We start from the raw sequence: 19,016 nt of genomic DNA on the forward strand, positions 1-19,016 counted from the left end.
ACCCTGAGAAGTAGGGAGTGGAAGCATTCCCATTTCACTTGAGAAGAAACTGAAGCTTAGAGAAATAATGTGACCAATCCCCTAAGCAACAGAGCCAGAGTTCAAACCCCAGGTTTTTGCTTTCCATTGTAGCAGGCTGCCCATTGACATCTTCCAACCTGTCTGCAAATTGTCAGTGCAAAGTAGACCTTAGGGCTCACTTAAAACAGAAAATATTAAAATTAATTAAGAAACATGTTTACTGTGCAAAATAAATGCTAAGTTCAGTCCTAGTCACTATGCTAATGACACATTTTCACTATCTCTGGGACTTGCAAAAAAAAGATGGTTTTTACTGTTATTAACTTCATTTACTAAAGTAAATGGGAAGGGATGTTCCCTATGTTCATTCAATTTAAGGCATTTAAAAAAATTGATTTTCTGAGCTTCTGACCTCGCTGATTTGAGATGTTATTTTTTAAGTTGACTCTATCATGCTTCTTTTCTTTTTTTTTTAGGTTTTTTTTTTTTTTTTGCAAAGCAAAGGGGTTAAATGGCTTGCCCAAGGCCACACAGCTAGGCAATTATTCAGTGTCTGAGGCCAGATTTGAACCCAGGTACTCCTGACTCCAGGGCCGGTGTTCTATCCACTGCACCACCTAGTCACCCCATCTATCTCATTTCTTAAAGGCCTAAATCAAATTATTTTCTACAGGGAGGCAAGACCTGGCTTTCAATGTATAAATGAACAAGTTCTTGCTCATGGGCCTAAATGTGTGTATATATATGTACCTGGCTATGATTAGATAAAGTCTAATATATACATACATACATACTCCCTCTGTACCACACACACACACACACACACACACAGAATGATCTAGTGGCAATAAACTGGGTTTGGGGGACCAGAGACTTGATCATGAACTTATTGGGTGATCATAGGTCTTTGCTTCTCTCTGGGTATCAGTTCCCTCCTCAGTAAAATGAGAGGGTCAACAGATCTCTCAGAGTTCCTACAAGCTTGAATATTCTATGTAGTTAAATTATTCTAGGGCTTCAGAGAGTCTTTGAATCTTTTCCTTCCTGGTCCAGGGTTAGGGGAACAAGACTGGAACCCTTGAAATAGTTTTTAGTAACCCTATGTCTTCTCTAGTGCAGCCCAGGAATCTGAGCCTTTAGTCTCTTCTCTAGGGAGAAAATTCTCTTTTACTAAAGGCTGCTCAGTGATCTTTCATCCCTATCTCCTTCCCATGGGCTTGTGTGTCCTGTCTTTATCATCCTAATTACCTGGGGTAATCAACCACATGCTGCCTGATTCCTCTCCTCCCCTCCCAGTTACTTTAAACAGACAGCTGGCTACAGGAAAGAGGGGGGGTGGGAAACAGGGAAGGGATCCAGGGATCACAGATGGCAATTGTGACGTGGAGGAAAAAAAGCCTTGAGTGGGTGCAACTCAGGTTCAAGTCCTAGTTCCAACCATTTGGTAGCTGAGTGACGTTAGGCAAGTCACTTCATTGAGCTAAATGCCAATTTTCTTATCTGTAAAATGTCAGAACTAATGCCTTTCCTGTCTACCTCTCATGTTGATGTTGGGGCTACTGAGATAATGTAGGCAAAAACTCTTTATAATCTGTAAAGCACTTTCCAGGTACACTTCCTATAATGTTAGCCAAGGTCAATGTCATTTTGTTTTACAATAACAATATGAACACATTAAAAATAATTATAGTAATAATAATTAACATTTATGTAGTGTTTACTACTTGCCAGGCACTATGTCGAATGTTTTACAATTATTACCTCATTTGATCCTTATAACCATCCCAGAAGGTCAGTGCTACTATTAGTTTCATTTACAGATGAGGAACCTGAGGCAAACAGGAGTTAAGTGACTTGCCCAGAGTCACACAGCTAGTAAGGGTCTGAGACTGAACTGGAACTCAGATCTTGCTAACTCCAAGACTAGTTTGACCAATTATCCATTGATAAAATTATTCTTATGGAACAATCAACCTTGGGAATTCTATGTCAACTAAATCTGTGTTTTCATGGAATCAATTTGCAATGCAAAGAGAGAAGGAAATGTCTATACATAGGTAAGTACCCTGCTGTTATTACTGAACACTCTCAAGGGGTGCTCTGAAGCTTTGGGCCCAAAATGGATGATGATAGTGGAAGATGGGGGAACAAGGACTTACCAAGAAGCTGGACACCCCTTGTGAGGCCATAGACGTCAACCAGGGCCCACAGGGGCTCGGCAGTTCGGACGCCACTGAAGAACAGCATAGCAGCAGAGTCATTGACCCGGTAGAATACTCGCCCCTTCTTGTCCACCCAGAAGGCAATGATGTTGCCCTCGTTAGCATACTCCTCAGGTAATGCCTTAGCCCAGAAGCCACTTTGGGATACAAGGTCAGGACAGGCATACTTGGGCAGTGTGTCTGGGTTAATTCGTGATGGATCCTTGCATGTGAACCCCAGTCGGAGAGCCCCACTCCAACAGCATTGTTTCTTAGTAATCTGTGGAAGCCATGGGGAGAGAAGATTCATATCAGACCCATAGAGATTCTCCCTTCCCCTGTCCCCAGCTTGATACATCAATGTGACCTTTATGAAGGAAAAGGTGAAGAGAAAGACCTTAATATAAATCACCCTTTTAGCAGAATTTACAAAGCTCCACATCTGAACTGGGAAAGGAGAGGAGAAACTCTGCGCACTCTCTCTGTCCCCTAGTGCTTTAAATATTTCTTGAGATTCCCTCTAGAACATTTCTTATAAGAAATCTTCCCCTGTTGATCCTACCAGAGCAAGTGGTTTACCTAGACTGTCTCATTCTGAATTGAGAACTCCCAGATTTGCTCCCATCCCTGCCATTTTCCCCTATTCTTTAGGCATAGCGGGAAGGAATGACAGAGAAGGAAGGAAAGGGAGAAAACTGAAGAAGACAAGGTAAGGAGGAAGTAGAGACTTGGAGCCAGAAGGATAATGTTTGAGGGTTCAGGAAATGAGCCCACCTTTAGCCTGACTTGCTCATATATGAGGACGGGCCGGTTGCTGAAGGTGATGGCGTTACAGAAGCTAGCCTGCCGCTTGACGGCCTTGTGACTGAGGTCCATCAGGATCTGGGAGCCCTTAGTGTGTGGGTGGAAGAGGAGCGGTGTTGCCGGGAGACTCCCACCTTGGGGGGTTGGCAGACAGTGCTTCTGTTTGTGGTGACATCGGTGAGAGGAGGCAGGGAAGGGGCCGCCAATAGAATCTGCAAGGGAATAAGGCATACATGAAAGAATCGTTATCAAGAGGCTTAGCCTAGTCTGAGATAGAAAGAAGCCACGAAAATGCCACCCCTCCCCCAAGAACAGTCTATGCAATAGAGCAATTGCCACTCTCATCATTATCCACTGTCACCTTCACCTTTGCAGTCATCATTGTTATCATCATCACTACCTACCATCATTCAATAGACATTATCATCTTCATCATCACCATCTCCCCCAGCCCAACACCATTTTCCATACCATGACCATCATTCTTCTCTTACACTTAATAAAAACCTGGGGTGGCTAGGTGGCATAGTGGATAGAGCACTGGCCCTGGAGTCAGGAGTACCTGGGTTCAAATCCGATCTCAGACACTTAATAATTACCTAGCTGTGTGGCCTTGGGCAAGCCATTTAACCCCTTTGCTTTGCAAAAACTAAAAAAAAAAAAAAAAAACCCATACCCCTCCTTTACTGAACAAATGTTCCCCAAATATATGCAATACAAAAACCATTACCAAAAGCCTATTAAGAATGAATTCTTGGTTTTATAAGACAATTTTCCATTTTAAAGATGGACTTCCTACAAATAGTGAGTTTGAAATGTGGTTTGGACCGGGGTTCACATGCAAGGATCCATCACAAATTAACTCAGACACACTGCCCAGTTGTAGCCTTGGCACACATCTGCAAACTTTGCAGCTTGGGAGGTTGAGGATGGCAGTTCTCTTGAGTTCAGAGTTCTGAGCTTCAGTTGACCATGTTGATTAGATGTTCACATTAAATTTAGCTTTAAAGATGGTGAGCCCTCAGGAAACAGGTTCCCTGAAAAGGATCTAACAGCCCCAGGGTGAAATGGAGCAACCAAAATGCCTGAAACAAACAGATGAGAAAACTAAGGTAAACAGTGATAAGTGATTTGCCAAGCTAGTACATGTTCAGACATGACTCAGATCAGATTTGAATTCAGGAAAATGAGTCCTCCTGATTCCAGGTCCTCTTAGGTGCTCATAACATAGGTGTAATGGAAAACATATTGGATCAAGGCCCTCAGGCTCCAGTCTATTTTCTTCCACAAAGTCCCCGTGTCACTTTATATTTATTTATTTATTTATTTATTTTATTTTTTTTTTCAAGGCAATGGTGTTAAGTGGCTTGCCCAAGGCCACACAGCTAGGTAATTATTAAGTGTCTGAGACCAGATTTGAACCCAGGTACTCCTGACTCCAGGGCTGGTGCTTTATCCACTGAGCCACCTAACTGCCCCCCTCCCCCTGCCCTGTGTCACTTTAGACAAGTCTCTTCCTTTCTTGGAGGATCAGTTCCTTCATCTGATACTGTTTTCCTAGATACTATTCTTTTCTTTTTTTTTTCTTTTTTATAGGTTTTTTGCAAGGCAATGGGGTTGTGGCTTGCCCAAGGCCACACAGCTGGGTAATTATGAGGTGTCTGAGACTACATTTGAACTCAGGTCCTCCTGACTCCAGGGCCAGTGCTCTATCCACTGCACCACCTAGCCATCCCTTCCTAGATACTTTTCAGTTTAGTTTTCTGTCTTTGTAAGCATCCTCCTATTAGATAGCCATTAGATAGCCCACAAAGAATAATATTCTCTCAATCAACAAACATTTTTTAAGCACCTAATACTGCAATCCACTATGATAAGTGCTGAGCAAGCAAACAAACAAAAAGGCAAAAGATAATCCCTACCCTTGAGGTTCTTACAATCTAATATTCATTCAAATCAGATACACACTATTAAGTTCCCTTTCTTTCAGTTTACACATTCACTGTCAACTTGTCTCTGGAGATGAAGAAATTTAAGTTAAAAATGAGGAAAGCCATCTTGAGATAGTTTATTTTTCTCCTTCATAAGGACAGATAGGAGGGACATTACCTTATTTGAAAGAAACCAGCTACCTTGCATACAGTTGGCATTAGTTTGCATCCTATCTGGTTTGCATCCTTTCAGAGCTGAGGTTAACCCTTCAGCCCCAAGCTCATGGACCATCAGTCCATGCTCTTCCCACATAATCTGAAGAGACTGGATTACCCATTAGATAGCAATCAGACCATTGATTTTTCTGGATCAGCCACCTCTAAGTATGCCTGCTAGGGCCTTTCTCTGAAACAAAGCTCAAGAGATGAATATCAATTTGTTTCTTGTTTAGAGGCACAGAACCCTATGGAGTTCCTCAGACCAGAGAGGAGGAGAGATCAAAGAAATTACAGGATTTAAAACTAGAACGAAAATAGCTGGTAGATGGCATTTGAATTTTAAGGCTTATAAAGCTCCTGATCTGCAATATATCATTTGAATTTCACTATGGGTACTATATTATTATCCCCATTTTACAGCTGAGGACACTTAAAGTGAGGGAAATTAAGGAACTTGCCTATAGTCCTATATCTAGCTAGCATCAGAGAAAGAATTTAAACCCCAGAAAGAATTTAAACCCTAAATTCAGATTTTTAACTACTATTCAACACTGCTTAAATGTTCCATAGAGATCATTTGACACAGAAGTTCTTTACCTGTTTTTTAGGAAATGGACCCCCTTTGGTCATCTGGGTGAAACCTATGTATCCCTTCTCACAAAAATATTTATAAGAGCATAAAATAAAATACATAGGGCTCTTAAGAAAGTAATTTATACTGAAATGTACTTAGAGGAAGGAAAGGAAAAGGGAATAAGCTTTTAATCACTTACTGTGTATCAGACTCCACCTTAGACCCCCCCCCTTTATTATTTTATTTTGGCGTTTGCAAGGCAATGGGGTTAAGTGATGTTCCCAAGGTCACATAGCTAGGTAATTATTGTCTGAGGCCAGATTTGAACTCAGGTACTCCTGACTCCAGGGCTGGTGCTCTATCCACTGCCCCGCCCCCCCTTTTTTAAACAAATATGATCATCAAAATATTTTTAAAATAAGCTTACAGATCCCAGATTAAGAATCTCTGATATCATCCTAATCATTTCTTTTAGAGATGAGGAAACTGAAGTGTAGATGGCTAGGAAGAGCTGGGGTACAGAGGGAACAATGTCCAAAACTGGTCTTGGGCTGAAGATAAGAGGAACAGTCACCCCAATAGCCCCCAGCCATGCTTAGTTGATAGGGCTCTCATTCAGGGATCATAGATTTATAGTTGGGAAGGTCTTTGATACCATCTAATCTAGTACCTTATTTTAACACATGAGGAAACTGAGGCTAAGGGGGTAAGTGTCACAAAGACTATAATTAGCAGGGCTGAAGTTTGAACCTAGGTCCTTGCACCAAATTCAATACTTTTTCAATAGTTCGATGATAATGCTGTCAACAAACACCAAGCTGTGAGAGAAAAATACTAAACTGAAGAATACTGTTGGAGCAGTGTGGGGAAAGCTTCATGGGATAGTTAGGGCTTTAGCCAAGAGCTTGGGGAAGAGGAGAGAGGGAAGGATGTGAATCTGTTGTCCTTTCTCGTAGAGGACATGGACATCAGGAAAGTGATGCCCTGAATTTCTCTTCTTTGGGGGGGGGGGGTGAAAGGCAAAGGGGTTAAGTGGCTTGCCCAAGGCCACACAGGTAGGTAATTATTAAGTGTCTAAGGCTGGATTTGAACTTAGGTACTCCTGACTCCAGGGCTGGTGCTCTATCCACTGCGCCACCTAGCTGCCCCGATGCCCTGACTTTCAAGTGAATTGGATTTAAGTGAAGGTGGATTAAATCCAAGGAGAAGAAAGAAATAACCCTCTGGGTTGGGGATCAGTAATATTAGAAAAGCCCTCCCAAGTCGGATTGGCAAAGTGCTATAAGTAGCCATGGGGACACCTGTATCCAAGGATCTAGGTCTTTGCTACAGCTTTCCCCTGGGTGGCTTCTAAGATCCCTGCCAGCTCTAAATTTCATTCTAGGAGCCCTGGGGGGAGACTCATTGCATCCTATTTTACACACACACACACACACACACACACACACACACATACACACACACACTCTCCCATCTCCTGTTCTCTGGGGAACTAATTCAGCTGCTTTGTCCCTGAGGGGAAGGACCACCCTTCCCTGCTTGCTAGCACTGACAGCTTTACAAGCCTCCGGGAGCTTCCAGAGGCAGCTGGGGGGTGGGGGGAAGAGAAGGGGGAGGATGGAGTCACCCAGAGGGGAAGCAGGAGAGGCTTCTGCTGACACAATGGAAACTCTCTCTTGGAACTTCTCCCCAACCCCCCATCCTGCCCTGCCTACCTCATAGGGCTGTTGTACAAAGGAGATGTGACTGCCCTTTGCTAAGCATTTCACACCCAATAAAGGTGATTCCCTATCCAAGTCCTTCTGACTTCTGATGCTAATTCTCACATGGCTACCAGTTGCTCCATCTATGTTTACTGACTATCCCTAGATGGTCATTCAGAGCTAGAAGGGGTCTCAAAAATGGTCTCTTCCAATGATTTCAAGTAATAGATGAGAAAATGTGGGGTTCTGGGAGTATCTCATTCAAAGTCACCTAGGGATGGGTAGGTGGTGCAGTAGATAGAGTATCAGCCTGGAGTCAGGAAGACCTGAGTTCAAATGTGACCTCAGATATTTCATACTTACTAGCCTTGGACAAGTCACTTCACCCTGATTGCCCCACACATTCAGGACCATCTCCAGTCATCCTGATTCATATCTGGTCATTGGACCAGATGGTGCCGGAGGAGAAAGTGAAGCTGGCAACTCAGCACAGCCCCTCATCACTCAGATCAAATTCACTTGTTTGTCATGGCATCACTTCCCTAATGCCATGGTCTTCTTCGAGAATAAAGGACAGCAACATCATCAGGAGTTAATGCTGTAGCACAGTTGGGCAGTAAATCTGTCTTCTGACCCTGCAATCCAACCAATCTGCCTTTCATTCAGCTGTGTATTTGCAATGGGCTAAAGAGACTAGCCAGAAAGAAGCTATTCCTCCTCCTCAGGGAGCTTACATTCTAATGAAGAAATGAGATTTAGGGATAGGCACATGTCACTCTAATACAAAGCAGAGTGTGATTGGTGGGAAAAAAAGAACAAAGTTTGAGGAGAAAGAACTTGAAATTTTTATTTATTCATTCATTCATTTATTTATTGGTAATCTGACCTATGATTTCTTCATTATGGGGAGTTTCTAATGAGGAACTTCCTTGGTTAATTCACATTAGCACCTTCTCAATTTGTCAGGGTCAGGGGGACTCTGAAAGATTAAATAACATGTTTTCAGACACAGAAGCAATTTTATTTCAGAGAAAGAATATGAACTCCATTTCTTGGATTCCAAGGAAGTTAACAAGTGCTTATTAAGCACCTACTTCATTTTAGGAACCGTGTAAACACTTTACAAATACACAGTCTCAGACAACCCTGAGAAGTAGGTGCTACCATTTACAATTGAGGAAACTGAGTCAGCCAAGGGTTCAATGACTTGACCAGTTCTTAAAAATCTGAGACAGGAGTTGAACCCAGGTCTTCCTTGTCTGGGCCCAATGCTCTACCTACTCCACTGCCATGATGACTCTCATTTTAATTGAAATAGTTCCTATTTCACATTTCTGCAGCATTATAAGGTGTACAAAGAATTTTCCTTTTAACAAGCCTATGAGAAAAAAGGAATTATTATTTCCAATATATAGATGAGGAAACAAATTCAGAAGATAAAAGCCTTGCCCTCAGTCACATAGCTAGTTAACTGGCACCAGCAGAACTTGGTTGGGGTCAAGTCTTTGGGCTCCTCGGCTAGTTGTTCCATTGCATGAATGCTGCATTTTGAACCAGAAAACTAGGGTACAGGTTCCAGCTTTTATAATCATGATACTAGGCATGCCTCTCTAGAGTATGTGCTTTCTCATCTGTAAAAAAAAAATTGTGGTCATTGGATCACAGATTTAGAGTTGGAAGTAGCCTCAGAGGACATGGAGTCCATCCCCTTTATTTTACAAGATGAGGGCCAGGAAGATTAAGGGGATATGTCCAAAGTTCCACTAAGATTTGAACTCAGAGCCTCTGACCCCAAAGTCACACTACCGTGAAATACAATGGGAAAAAGTTCCAGAGTGAGAATTTTGAGATCCCAACTTTAAATGCTGATGTTATTGCTGGCTACTCAGTATTCTAAGTTGTTAAATGGATAGGATTTTTCATAGATGGATAGAGAGGGGGAAGGAGGAAACAGATCATATCAGACAGAGGCTAGATATAACCAAAGTTAAAGAGATGGAAAATCAAGAGAAAAAATTCAGGGAAGAAGCACCTGAAGAGTAGATGTATTTATAGAGGTAGATTAAGCCTATCTTGTGTTCAAAGGATTTGGACTTTATTTTGTGGATCCCTGGGAACCAATGAAGACTAACAGAATCAGAATTTTGTCTCAGGAGGCTTAATCTGAAAATGTGAATTGGAGTGAGCTCACTTTAGACAACTTCAGTCTTCTCAATAAAGTTAGACAAGGTCCTCTATTGGGTACAGGCGTTAACAGGGTCAGGGATTTGAAAAGCAGAATAAGTTTTGATAATAATAGTCGCTAAGAGATGGTACAAACTGCAATACAGTCAAGAAGGCTCAGCTGAGGTTTGGGAGCACGCTTTTTGGAACACATTTGTTCGGTTTCCATGGAGTGGCACATCTGTCTACACATCTGGCCTCCTAGAGAGAACAATCAGGAGATTGGAGAAGACTTCTGACAACTGATTTCATCTCTGCCATTTATTTATGCACTCCATTCATTCATTTACTCATGCACACAAACATGTACCTTTATAAGAAGGTATTGTGGGTCTTATGGGCATCTTGGTGGGTCTGTGGTTAGAGCACCAGGCCTGGACTCAGGAAGACTCATCTTCATGTGTTCAAATCCAACCTTAAACACCTCTTAGCTCTGTCACCCTGGGCAAGTCACCTAACCCTGTTTGGCTCAGTTTCCTCATCGGTAAAATAATCTGGAGAAAGAAATGCTGAACCACTCCAGTATCTTTGCCAAGAAAACCCCAAGAAGGGTCATGAAGAGTCAGACATGACTGAAAAAATGATTGAACAACATTGTGAGTATTATAGATAGTAAGAGAACTGACCTGGGAGTGCCAGTCCTCCCTGACTCATCCTAGCTATGTGACCCTGGGCAAGTCACTTCTCCTTTCAGTGCCTCAGATAACTCTCTAAGAAAAGAAGTTTCAGGGAAGAGGTTGGTCTGCATTCTTCTCTGGAAGCTCCTTATAACAATTACAAGCTCAGATTAAGTCCCAAATATGTTTGCGCATATCTAGATATAGAAACATTCATGTACAAATACCTACATATAATACATACATGTGTTTGTACCTGCCCTGTGGTCAGGGTTGTAACCAGGGGCCCTGACATTCTGAGAATGGGGATGGGCTGGTATTATTCCTTCCTAAATGATCACCAACCTAGTGTTTTTATCTTGAGATTGGAATGATGTTATGGGGTACAGCTGCTCCAAGTCACCACCCCTGGGTCCTATCCCCATAACATCTATACCCTGAGTATCACCTTCCCTCATATCAACTCTCAACTGAAATTTTTCCAGGCAGTCACAGGTGGCCTGTATGATGCCTAAGGCAGTGAAGCATTTGTTTGTTCTAATAACTAACAGTATTTTATCTACTTCGTTCATTTGTTTCTCACAACAATTCTGAGATGGAAGTGCTATTTATTATCATATACTGATACACACACACACACACACACACACACACACACACACACCCATTTTATAGGTGAGGAAACAGACTGAGAAAGGCTAAATAAGTTTGCTCAGTAATATAGTATCTGAGGAGAGATTTGAACTCAAATCTTCCTGGCTTCAGGTCTCCCATTCCCTATCTCTCTTCCCCTTTTTATCAAATTTACAGAATGTTTTTAAGAGCTGAATTGTTTCCTAGAAGAGAGGTCCATATTCATACTGATGGGCAGCATGTTCAGGTAGGACCATTGTATAAAATGATGAAAAGTGTTGTGGGAAATGGGGGGGGGGATCCACCAAAAATTCCCTATGTGACTTTGAGCAAGTCACTCTGGGTCTCAGTTTCCTTATCTATAAAAATGAGGTCATTGGGATTTGATGACTTTTAAGGCCCTTCCAGCTCTGAATTTGTGGTCTCAGATTGAGCAGCCCAGAAAAAAAAAAGTGGCTTAGACAGAACACAGAATCTCTGCTTATCCATAGGCTGAAAATGACCCCCACAACCCCTCCACTTTCCTCCCCCAATAGGGAAGAGATGCTGACTGTCCTGCAGTCTCCTCTCCAATTCTCCCAAAGGAAGATTTCAAAGCACTGTTTTTAGGAAGTGCCTGTGTGTGGTTCTGAGTGGTTTCTGTCTGTCTGTGTGCGTGTGTGTGTGCGTGTGTGTGTGTGTGTGTGTGTGTGTGTGTGTGTGTGTGTGGTCTATACCTCAGTATATCTGTATGTGCAGCAATCTATGTGTCTCTGTGTGTGACACCCCACCTCATGCTGAGACCACCTGTGTATACTGGTGCCTGTCTAAGTACATCTATGTCTTGGGATCCAAGCTTCAACATGTGTCTCTGGGGTGGGGAGGCAGAACAGGTAAACTATTCTTATCATTTCTTACAATGTTGATGAAGGCAGTTGTTAAGAATCACAGAACAGACTATCAAAATTGCTTGAGTCCTTAAAGATTATCCCAACCAGCCTCTTCATTTTACAGTGGAGGAAACTGAGGTCAAAAGGGGGAAGTGATTGATCCAAGATAACACTGCTTTTAAGAGCCTGCTTAAATTACACTAGGACCACCATACAATATTCTGACTGGGTGTATTGTACCCAGTATTTCTGATTACAGTGAATATTAAATGAAGGGACCTCTAGAGTAAGGGAGAGTCTAGATGAAGGGACACAGGGAAGGATGAAGGAATAATGGAATAGAGGGACAAGTAATACATTCAGTAGACCAAGTGAGTATTTCGTCATTCCTGACTTTTTCATTGTCTCTCTGTCTCTAGTACCTAGTTTGCCACATCATAAGCATTTAAATGCTGGTTGATTTTTTAATTGGTTGATTCCCACCTTGAATGCCCTTCCTCTATTTTGACCAAAGATCTAAACCAAGATCTATCACTTTATCATAAAATCAGAGCTTTAGAGCATCCTAGCAAGAGGTCATCTCGGCTCAATTGCCTTATTTTACAGATGTGAAAACTGATGCCCAGAGTGAGAGATATAACTTGTCCTGGGTTACATGGATAGAAAGTAGTCAAACAGGAATTCAACCTCAAGTACTTTGGCACCAAAACTTTCTTTTCTTGAAAATTATTTTTATTTAAAGTTTTGAATTCCAAATTCTATCCTTCTCTTCCCTCCTCCCTTTCCCCTCCCTGAGAGGGTAAGAAATCAAATACAGCTTATACGTGTGCAATTATGTATAGTATTTCCATATTAGGCATACTAAAATTACTTTGACCAAGCCTTCCTGCATCACCCTTGTCCACAGTGATTGGACTATCTCCAAGCTGACACTGTCAATTAACAATCATGGATTAAATGTCTACTGTGCTATTGTACATGGGATCCTGTGCTCTAGTCCCTGGAAGTTTACTAAAGGCCTTTTATATAGTCCCTGCCCTCAAGGACTATACAGTCCAATAGTAAGCTAAGTAAGCTAAAACAGTGATATGCCAAATTATATGATAAATATATGATTTACAAAATCAAATGAGAAGATAGGTGGTACAGTGGATAGAATGCTGGGCCTGGAGCCAGGAAGACTCCTCTTTCTGGGTTCAAATCTGACCTCAGACATTTAGTATCTATGTTACCCTGAGCAAGCCACTTAAGCCTGTTTGCCTCAGTTTTCTCTTCTGTAAAGTGAATTGGAGAAAGAAATGATAAAACACTCTGTTACTTTTGCCAAGAAAATCCTAAATGAAGAGTCAGACGTGACTGAAATAAGCAAACAACTGTGTTTGAGGAATGAAGTAATACAAATAATAAAAGTAACAAAATTAGAAAGGTAGAGTGGCATAGGCTCCTGGAAGAGCTTGAATACTAAGCAAAGGATCTGAATTATCAGCACCAATCCACTGGCACTTAGTCCATGAAACCTGTTGTCAAGGAAAAAGACAGATTTAGGAACCTTAGAGACCATTTCATCCAAGCTCTTCATTTTATGATGAAAAGAATGAGACTCAGAGAGGCTGTACAATTTGCCAAAGGTCACATAGGAAGTAAATGGCAGACCCAGGATTTGAAACCAGCTTGTTGGTTTTTCAAACCTAGGGCTTGTTCTAGATTGTTCAGTTTAAGAAATATTGATGAAGTGCCTGGGAGTCCTGCCCCTGCCTCCTCAAACAGACTCAGCATCTCCTGCTTCTCCTCAGGGGCAAGGCATCAAGCAGGCATACAAGAAAATTTAAAATAGATTTGTCAGTTAATCGCTGTCTCTTCCTGGTCACAAAACCATAAGGAGCAAAGGGTCCTCTCTGAGCCTTCACATATATCCAGCAACAGATTCAGACAGACACCCCCCCCATACATTCAGATATTGAGAGCTGATACTTGTAGGTTGCCCCTGAGCCTCTTGGAAAGTGGGGCCTGAAGAAGAAAGGAGGCACCCACTGCCTCCCATAGACTGGGACCCCATCTCCAGAGCTATTTGACATGCAACCAGTTGTCTGTTTCCCAGCTGGGGAAAATACCAAATCCATATGCAATATGTATGCTGTTCTCACAATCACAGGCCTAGGCCTGTGTACGTGGGTGTGCAAATGAGCCCATGTAACTGGCTCAGATAGCTACATGCACATCAGAAGCCTGGGTGAGGAGATTCTAGCCCAGACTCAGGGTTCACTCTGAGGGGTCATGGGAGGAAATCTGGGCTAGTAGAGGAAAGGGACTGTCACCCTCCCTCTTTTACCTCCAATCACCCCACTTTGTAGAGGTCCAGTATTACTGTTGATTCTACTATTTGGATGGGCATTCAAACATATGTCCCCTCTCTCTCTGGTTCAGCTTTGCCCATTTATATATAATACACACATATACTAACATATAGACATAGACAAACAAAAATAAATACATTATACAGACACAGCTATACCATACACACACACACACACACACACACACACACACACACATACACACACACGCCCAGATGGCCTCACCAACCCCCTCTTTCTAAACCAGTCAGTTTTACCCTTACAGGCCTCAAAAAACAAAAACAAAAACCCAAAGACTCAAAATAAACAATACTCTCAATCCCCAAACTCCAAGTCCCATTATGAAAATACAATTAAGAAAATGTCTTCAGTGAACAAGCCTCAAAGATATCCAAAATTCCAATCATTTTTACCCTAAATCTATAATAAGGAAAGAAGCAAAGGAGGAAGGAGAGGAATAAGCCAAGCCCCCTCCCTGGTTCCCAGTGCCTGATTTTATATCTAGTGATGGGCTCTCTGGGGGTCACCACCAAACTAAGAGCTCTTCTCCCCCTTCCATCCCCCTTCCCCTCCCTACACCTTCCCTTCCCTCTACAAGTCTTCCTCCCCTCTTTACTCTTTCCATCCTTACCTCTCCTGTTTTTCTTACCTCTTCTGTCCCTCCCTCCCTTTTCCTCCTTTCCTCTCTCCTTCCCTCTCCTCTAATTCCTTTGAGTCAATATGACTGACAAACCCAAGAGTTTAGGGGGCGACTAGGTAGCATAGTGGATAGAGCAACCGCCCTGGAGTCAGGAGGACCTGAGTTCAAATCCGGTCTCAAACATTTAATAATTACCTAGCTGTGTGACCTTGGGCAAGCCACTTAACCCCATTGCCTTGCAAAAACATAAAACAACAACAGCAACAAAAACAAACCCAAGAGTCTGGCCAACCAACTATGGAGTATTTCTAAGAAAAATGGGCCAGAGCTAAGAGGTTGGCTCCATTGGCCAAAGCTTTGGTAGTGACGGATTGAGAAAAGGGAAGAAAACAAGCATTTATTACGCACCCACTATGTGTTAGTACTATGCTAATCAATTTACAAATATCTCATTTGATAACCTGGATTGGGCTAAAGTGGAAAGTGGCAGAGGAAGTCGAAGGGACAAGGCAAGAGGCAAAGGAAGAAGAGAAGTAATGGAGAAGGGCCAGAGGGTACCTGGCAGGCAGGTATTACCTCCATCCCGTGAAACTCAAATCCCCAACTGTTGGCACCCCTAAAGATGCCTTTTATGTCTTCTAGGGTAAGAAGGCATTTGAAGAAACCCTCACCTCCCTGAGTTTATGAACTTCTCAGTCCTGCCCCCCCAAAATACTCTGAGGCTCACTATTCCTCAAAGAAAGTCTGCCCTTCATCTACCCCTCTGCAAGCCTCCAGTCCTTTGAAGTCCACTTCTACAAAGTCTGTCCACAACCATTATGCTAATGTCACTGGAGACCTGCCCTAAGGCTCTAATTACTTCTCCTCCCTTCTTGGCAGGAGGTTGGTCAGAAATGGACCTAGGGCTTGCCTGAAGTCTCAATCCATAACAGGCCTTCATTTCAGGCAGTGATCCTCTGGCCCTTCTCCATTTGCCCGTCTTTTGGGACCAGGGACTTCAGAGAAGAGACCTAGCTGCATTATATCTTGTTTATCTTATTCCTCCAGTGTAAGCCCCCTCTCCTAGGGCTAAGAGCCAATCCCAAGTCAGGCCAGGCCAGAAGGGGTCTGGGCAGAGGCTTCTGGCACTGTCCCCTTGACTAGCTCCTGGATTCTGAGACTGCCAGGGCCACCCATCTGTCACTTTCTCCTTTCCAACACACAAGATTAAATTCATTGCCTTTTAAGAGAGCCAATCATCTGTTTAGTTTTTCTTCCCCTCCCTGTCTCCCCACTCCCCAATCAGTTTTTCCTTTTCTTATTAGAAATTAAACTTCCCGGAGCTTAAAACTTCTAGAGAGGCCAGGGCTGGAGGGAAGGAATGTCTTGTCCAGAAAGAACTGCTGGTGGTTGGTCAGACCACTTTCCCCCTCACCAGCTCAGACCCCAATTCATGTGCCTTTTTTAGGGAACCAATGGAAGTTTAGGAAGTTAACGCCCCTTCACCCCCACATTTACTCTGACTCCACCCTTGATTCAGTCCCCAGCTCTCCTAGGATGCCTTGTCCAAGACTACTGATCCTATCAAGCTCAGGCCCCAGGGGAGAGATGGAATAAAATAGCAATCCCATTACCCAAAGTCAGGTTCAGAGAAGAGGACAGGGAAGACCAGCTTAAGCCCCTTGGGGCTGGAAAAAACTCCGTCCCAAAGGTCTCTAATGACAAAACATAGGGCTGGAGGAGGGAGGGCATCCTCCTCACTTACAGCGTCTGATGATACAACATCAGTCATGTTGTTACTCAAACACCAAGTGACTAACAAGAAAGCTTGTGGAAGTCCTGGACATCCCAGCACAGCTTGGTCCAGTCCAGCTGAACCTGAAGGTGCCAGCATGGCCGAGCCTACTCCTAGCTCTCAGAGATGTCAGAGTCAACCTAATCAGAAAGCTTCCAGAAGTACCAGCCCTTTCTTGAAACCTCAGTTAGAGATTCTCCCCAGCTCAGGGAGAATAAAACCATTAAGAACAAAGCCAGGACTCAGAACGGGTAAGACTGGAGAGAACAGGAGCTGCCAAGCCCAGAAGAGATGGCACAATAGCCATCCCTCTGTCTTTGAGTCTGTGTTGTGTGTCTTTAGATACAGGATCTGAAGTTTGTGTGACTTCACTTCCCAATGTCTCACCCTGAAAGAGATCCTCAGATCCTTCCCTTATGTGCATGAATGCATGTATATGTGTGCATGAGAGCACAAACAGATATACCCAGAAAACACGGGCGTGTTCACCTGAATAAGTCAAGGCATCCTCCTATCATACATCTTCAGGCACACATAAACACACATTCACATATGCGAACACATGCATGCTCCCTCATGTAACATGGTATGATATCCAGGCAGTGTAGTGCAAGGCCCAACACCCATTTGTTTCAGGGTCATTTGGTTCTATTATCATAGTTTCAAAATATCCAGGAACTCACCCTACCGGGAGGAGTATATATATACCAACATGAGGGAGGTAAGATGATAAGGAGATTTGCCAGCCATCTGCTGCCTGCCTCTGGGCTGGTGGCTGCCAGGGAAGACTGGCCTTCTCCCTCATTCTCTCCCTTTCTTCGTTTTTCCTCTTCTCCTGGATCAATTAGGGCTCTTCCCAAAAGCTCATTACCCAAGCTCCTGCCATCTGCCCCTGCTTCTGCCCCATGTCCTCAACCTCTGGAAGACAGCGCCCAGGCAACAAGCCGGGATCACAGGAAAAGGCATGGCAATGACAGCAAGCCTTGGGCACACTGCACACTGGCCTGGGCCACCCTCCCTTCCCAGAGCCGGGTGCTTTGCTACAGGAGACTGGGGCTAGGCTGGGGGACAAGGGCTGGTGGGGGTGGGGGTTGTGCTGCAGAAGGGTGTCTGCTCCTTACCATAGAGGGTGCTCCGGGTGATCCGTCCCCCCATGGCCGGCAGGGTGTGGGCACTGCCACCTTGGGGCCTCTGTCACAGAGTGTTGGTGCTGGTTGGGACTTCCCTAGGAGCGGGCATGACCGGCAGCTGGCATCTCTCTGGCACACACGCAGACCTACAGCCTGAACAGCTTAGTGCCTGCTCACAAACACACACATACACACACACACACACACGCACACACGCACGCACAAGCACACGCTCCTCACACACATACACACCCGCTAGCTAAGGCTCTGCTCACCGTCTCCAGCAGCTTCCACCCACTTTCAGACCCTCCCTCCCTCCTCCCTCCCTCCCTCCCTCTCCTGGTCCAGGCAATAGGAGCTGTCATGTTTATTTACATAAGGAGGAGGAGACTGGAGTCTTCCTGAAATAGACAGTGCAGAGCCTTCTGGGGATGCAACAGCCCCCGACGGGGGACCAACCCAAGGTGGAGTGTGCTTACCCCATCCCCAACACCCACAGGGGCAGCCACACTCATGAGGGCACCTGTCTCCCCTACTGGGACACACGGGCATACTCATCCCACAAAGGCTCCAGCCTGTCAAATACAGGCACACATACAAACACACACCAGAGGGCCCACAGTCAAACCCAGTGGCATGCTTCTATATGTACCTACATTTACATATATGCCACACACCTATGGTCAGAATTACAGCATCTTCATGTTGGAAGGGATCCTCAGGCACCAGTAGTAGTGTGACACATGTGGACATGTACATTCACACACACACACACACACACACACACACACACACACCACCTGCACTTATTTGCATTAACAAGGATTCTTAGTCTCTCTCTCTCCCTCCCTCTTTTCTTTCCTTTTTCTTTCCCTTCCTCTCCATTTTTTTCTCTCTCCATATCTCCTTTCCCCCTCCCCTTTCCTTCCTTTCTTCCCTCCCTTTCTCTCTATCCTCCCACTCCACGCTTTCCTTCCTTCCCTCCCTCCCCCTTTCTCTTTCACTCTTTCCTCTCCTTCCTTCTCCCTCTCTCCTTTCTTTCTCCTCTCCCTTTTTCTTTCATTCACCTCCCCCCTTCTTCACTTCCTCCCTTCGCCTTTCTCTCCTTCTTTCTTTCCTTCCCTCCTCTTCCTCTTTCCTTTCTTTCCTCCTTCCCTTTTTTCTCTCTAACCCCTTTCCTTCCTTTCTCCCCTTCTTCCCCTTTCTCTCCTTCACCCTTTCCTTCCCTCCCTCCCTTTCTATCTCTCCATCTCTTCCCCCCCTCCTCTCTCTCCCCTCCTTTTCCCTCTCTCACTCACCTTACAAGCATAAACAACCACACAA

The 19,016-nt window shown here is 43.9% G+C and overlaps 1 protein-coding gene across 2 annotated transcripts in view; it reads right to left on the reverse strand.

Annotated features, from left to right (window-relative positions):
* NEURL1 (neuralized E3 ubiquitin protein ligase 1) overlaps positions 1 to 17,979 on the reverse strand; it is a 57,888-nt gene extending 39,909 nt beyond the window's left edge. Inside the window, exons 1-3 of one of the 2 annotated variants that reach the window (XM_074233792.1) lie at positions 17,685 to 17,979; positions 3,161 to 3,238; positions 2,181 to 2,502 (exon numbers count right to left, since the gene is read on the reverse strand). In XM_074233792.1, coding sequence (XP_074089893.1) covers positions 2,181 to 2,502; positions 3,161 to 3,238; positions 17,685 to 17,687 — 403 coding nt within the window. In that variant the 5' untranslated portion in view covers positions 17,688 to 17,979. Of the gene's footprint in view, positions 1 to 2,180; positions 2,503 to 2,996; positions 3,239 to 17,684 lie in introns of both variants that reach the window. The other variant, XM_074233791.1, reaches the window with a different exon arrangement.
* Between the last annotated feature and the right edge of the window lie 1,037 nt (positions 17,980 to 19,016).

This window comes from Macrotis lagotis, chromosome 4 (assembly GCF_037893015.1).
Source record: "Macrotis lagotis isolate mMagLag1 chromosome 4, bilby.v1.9.chrom.fasta, whole genome shotgun sequence".
Lineage (NCBI taxonomy): Eukaryota > Metazoa > Chordata > Mammalia > Peramelemorphia > Peramelidae > Macrotis > Macrotis lagotis.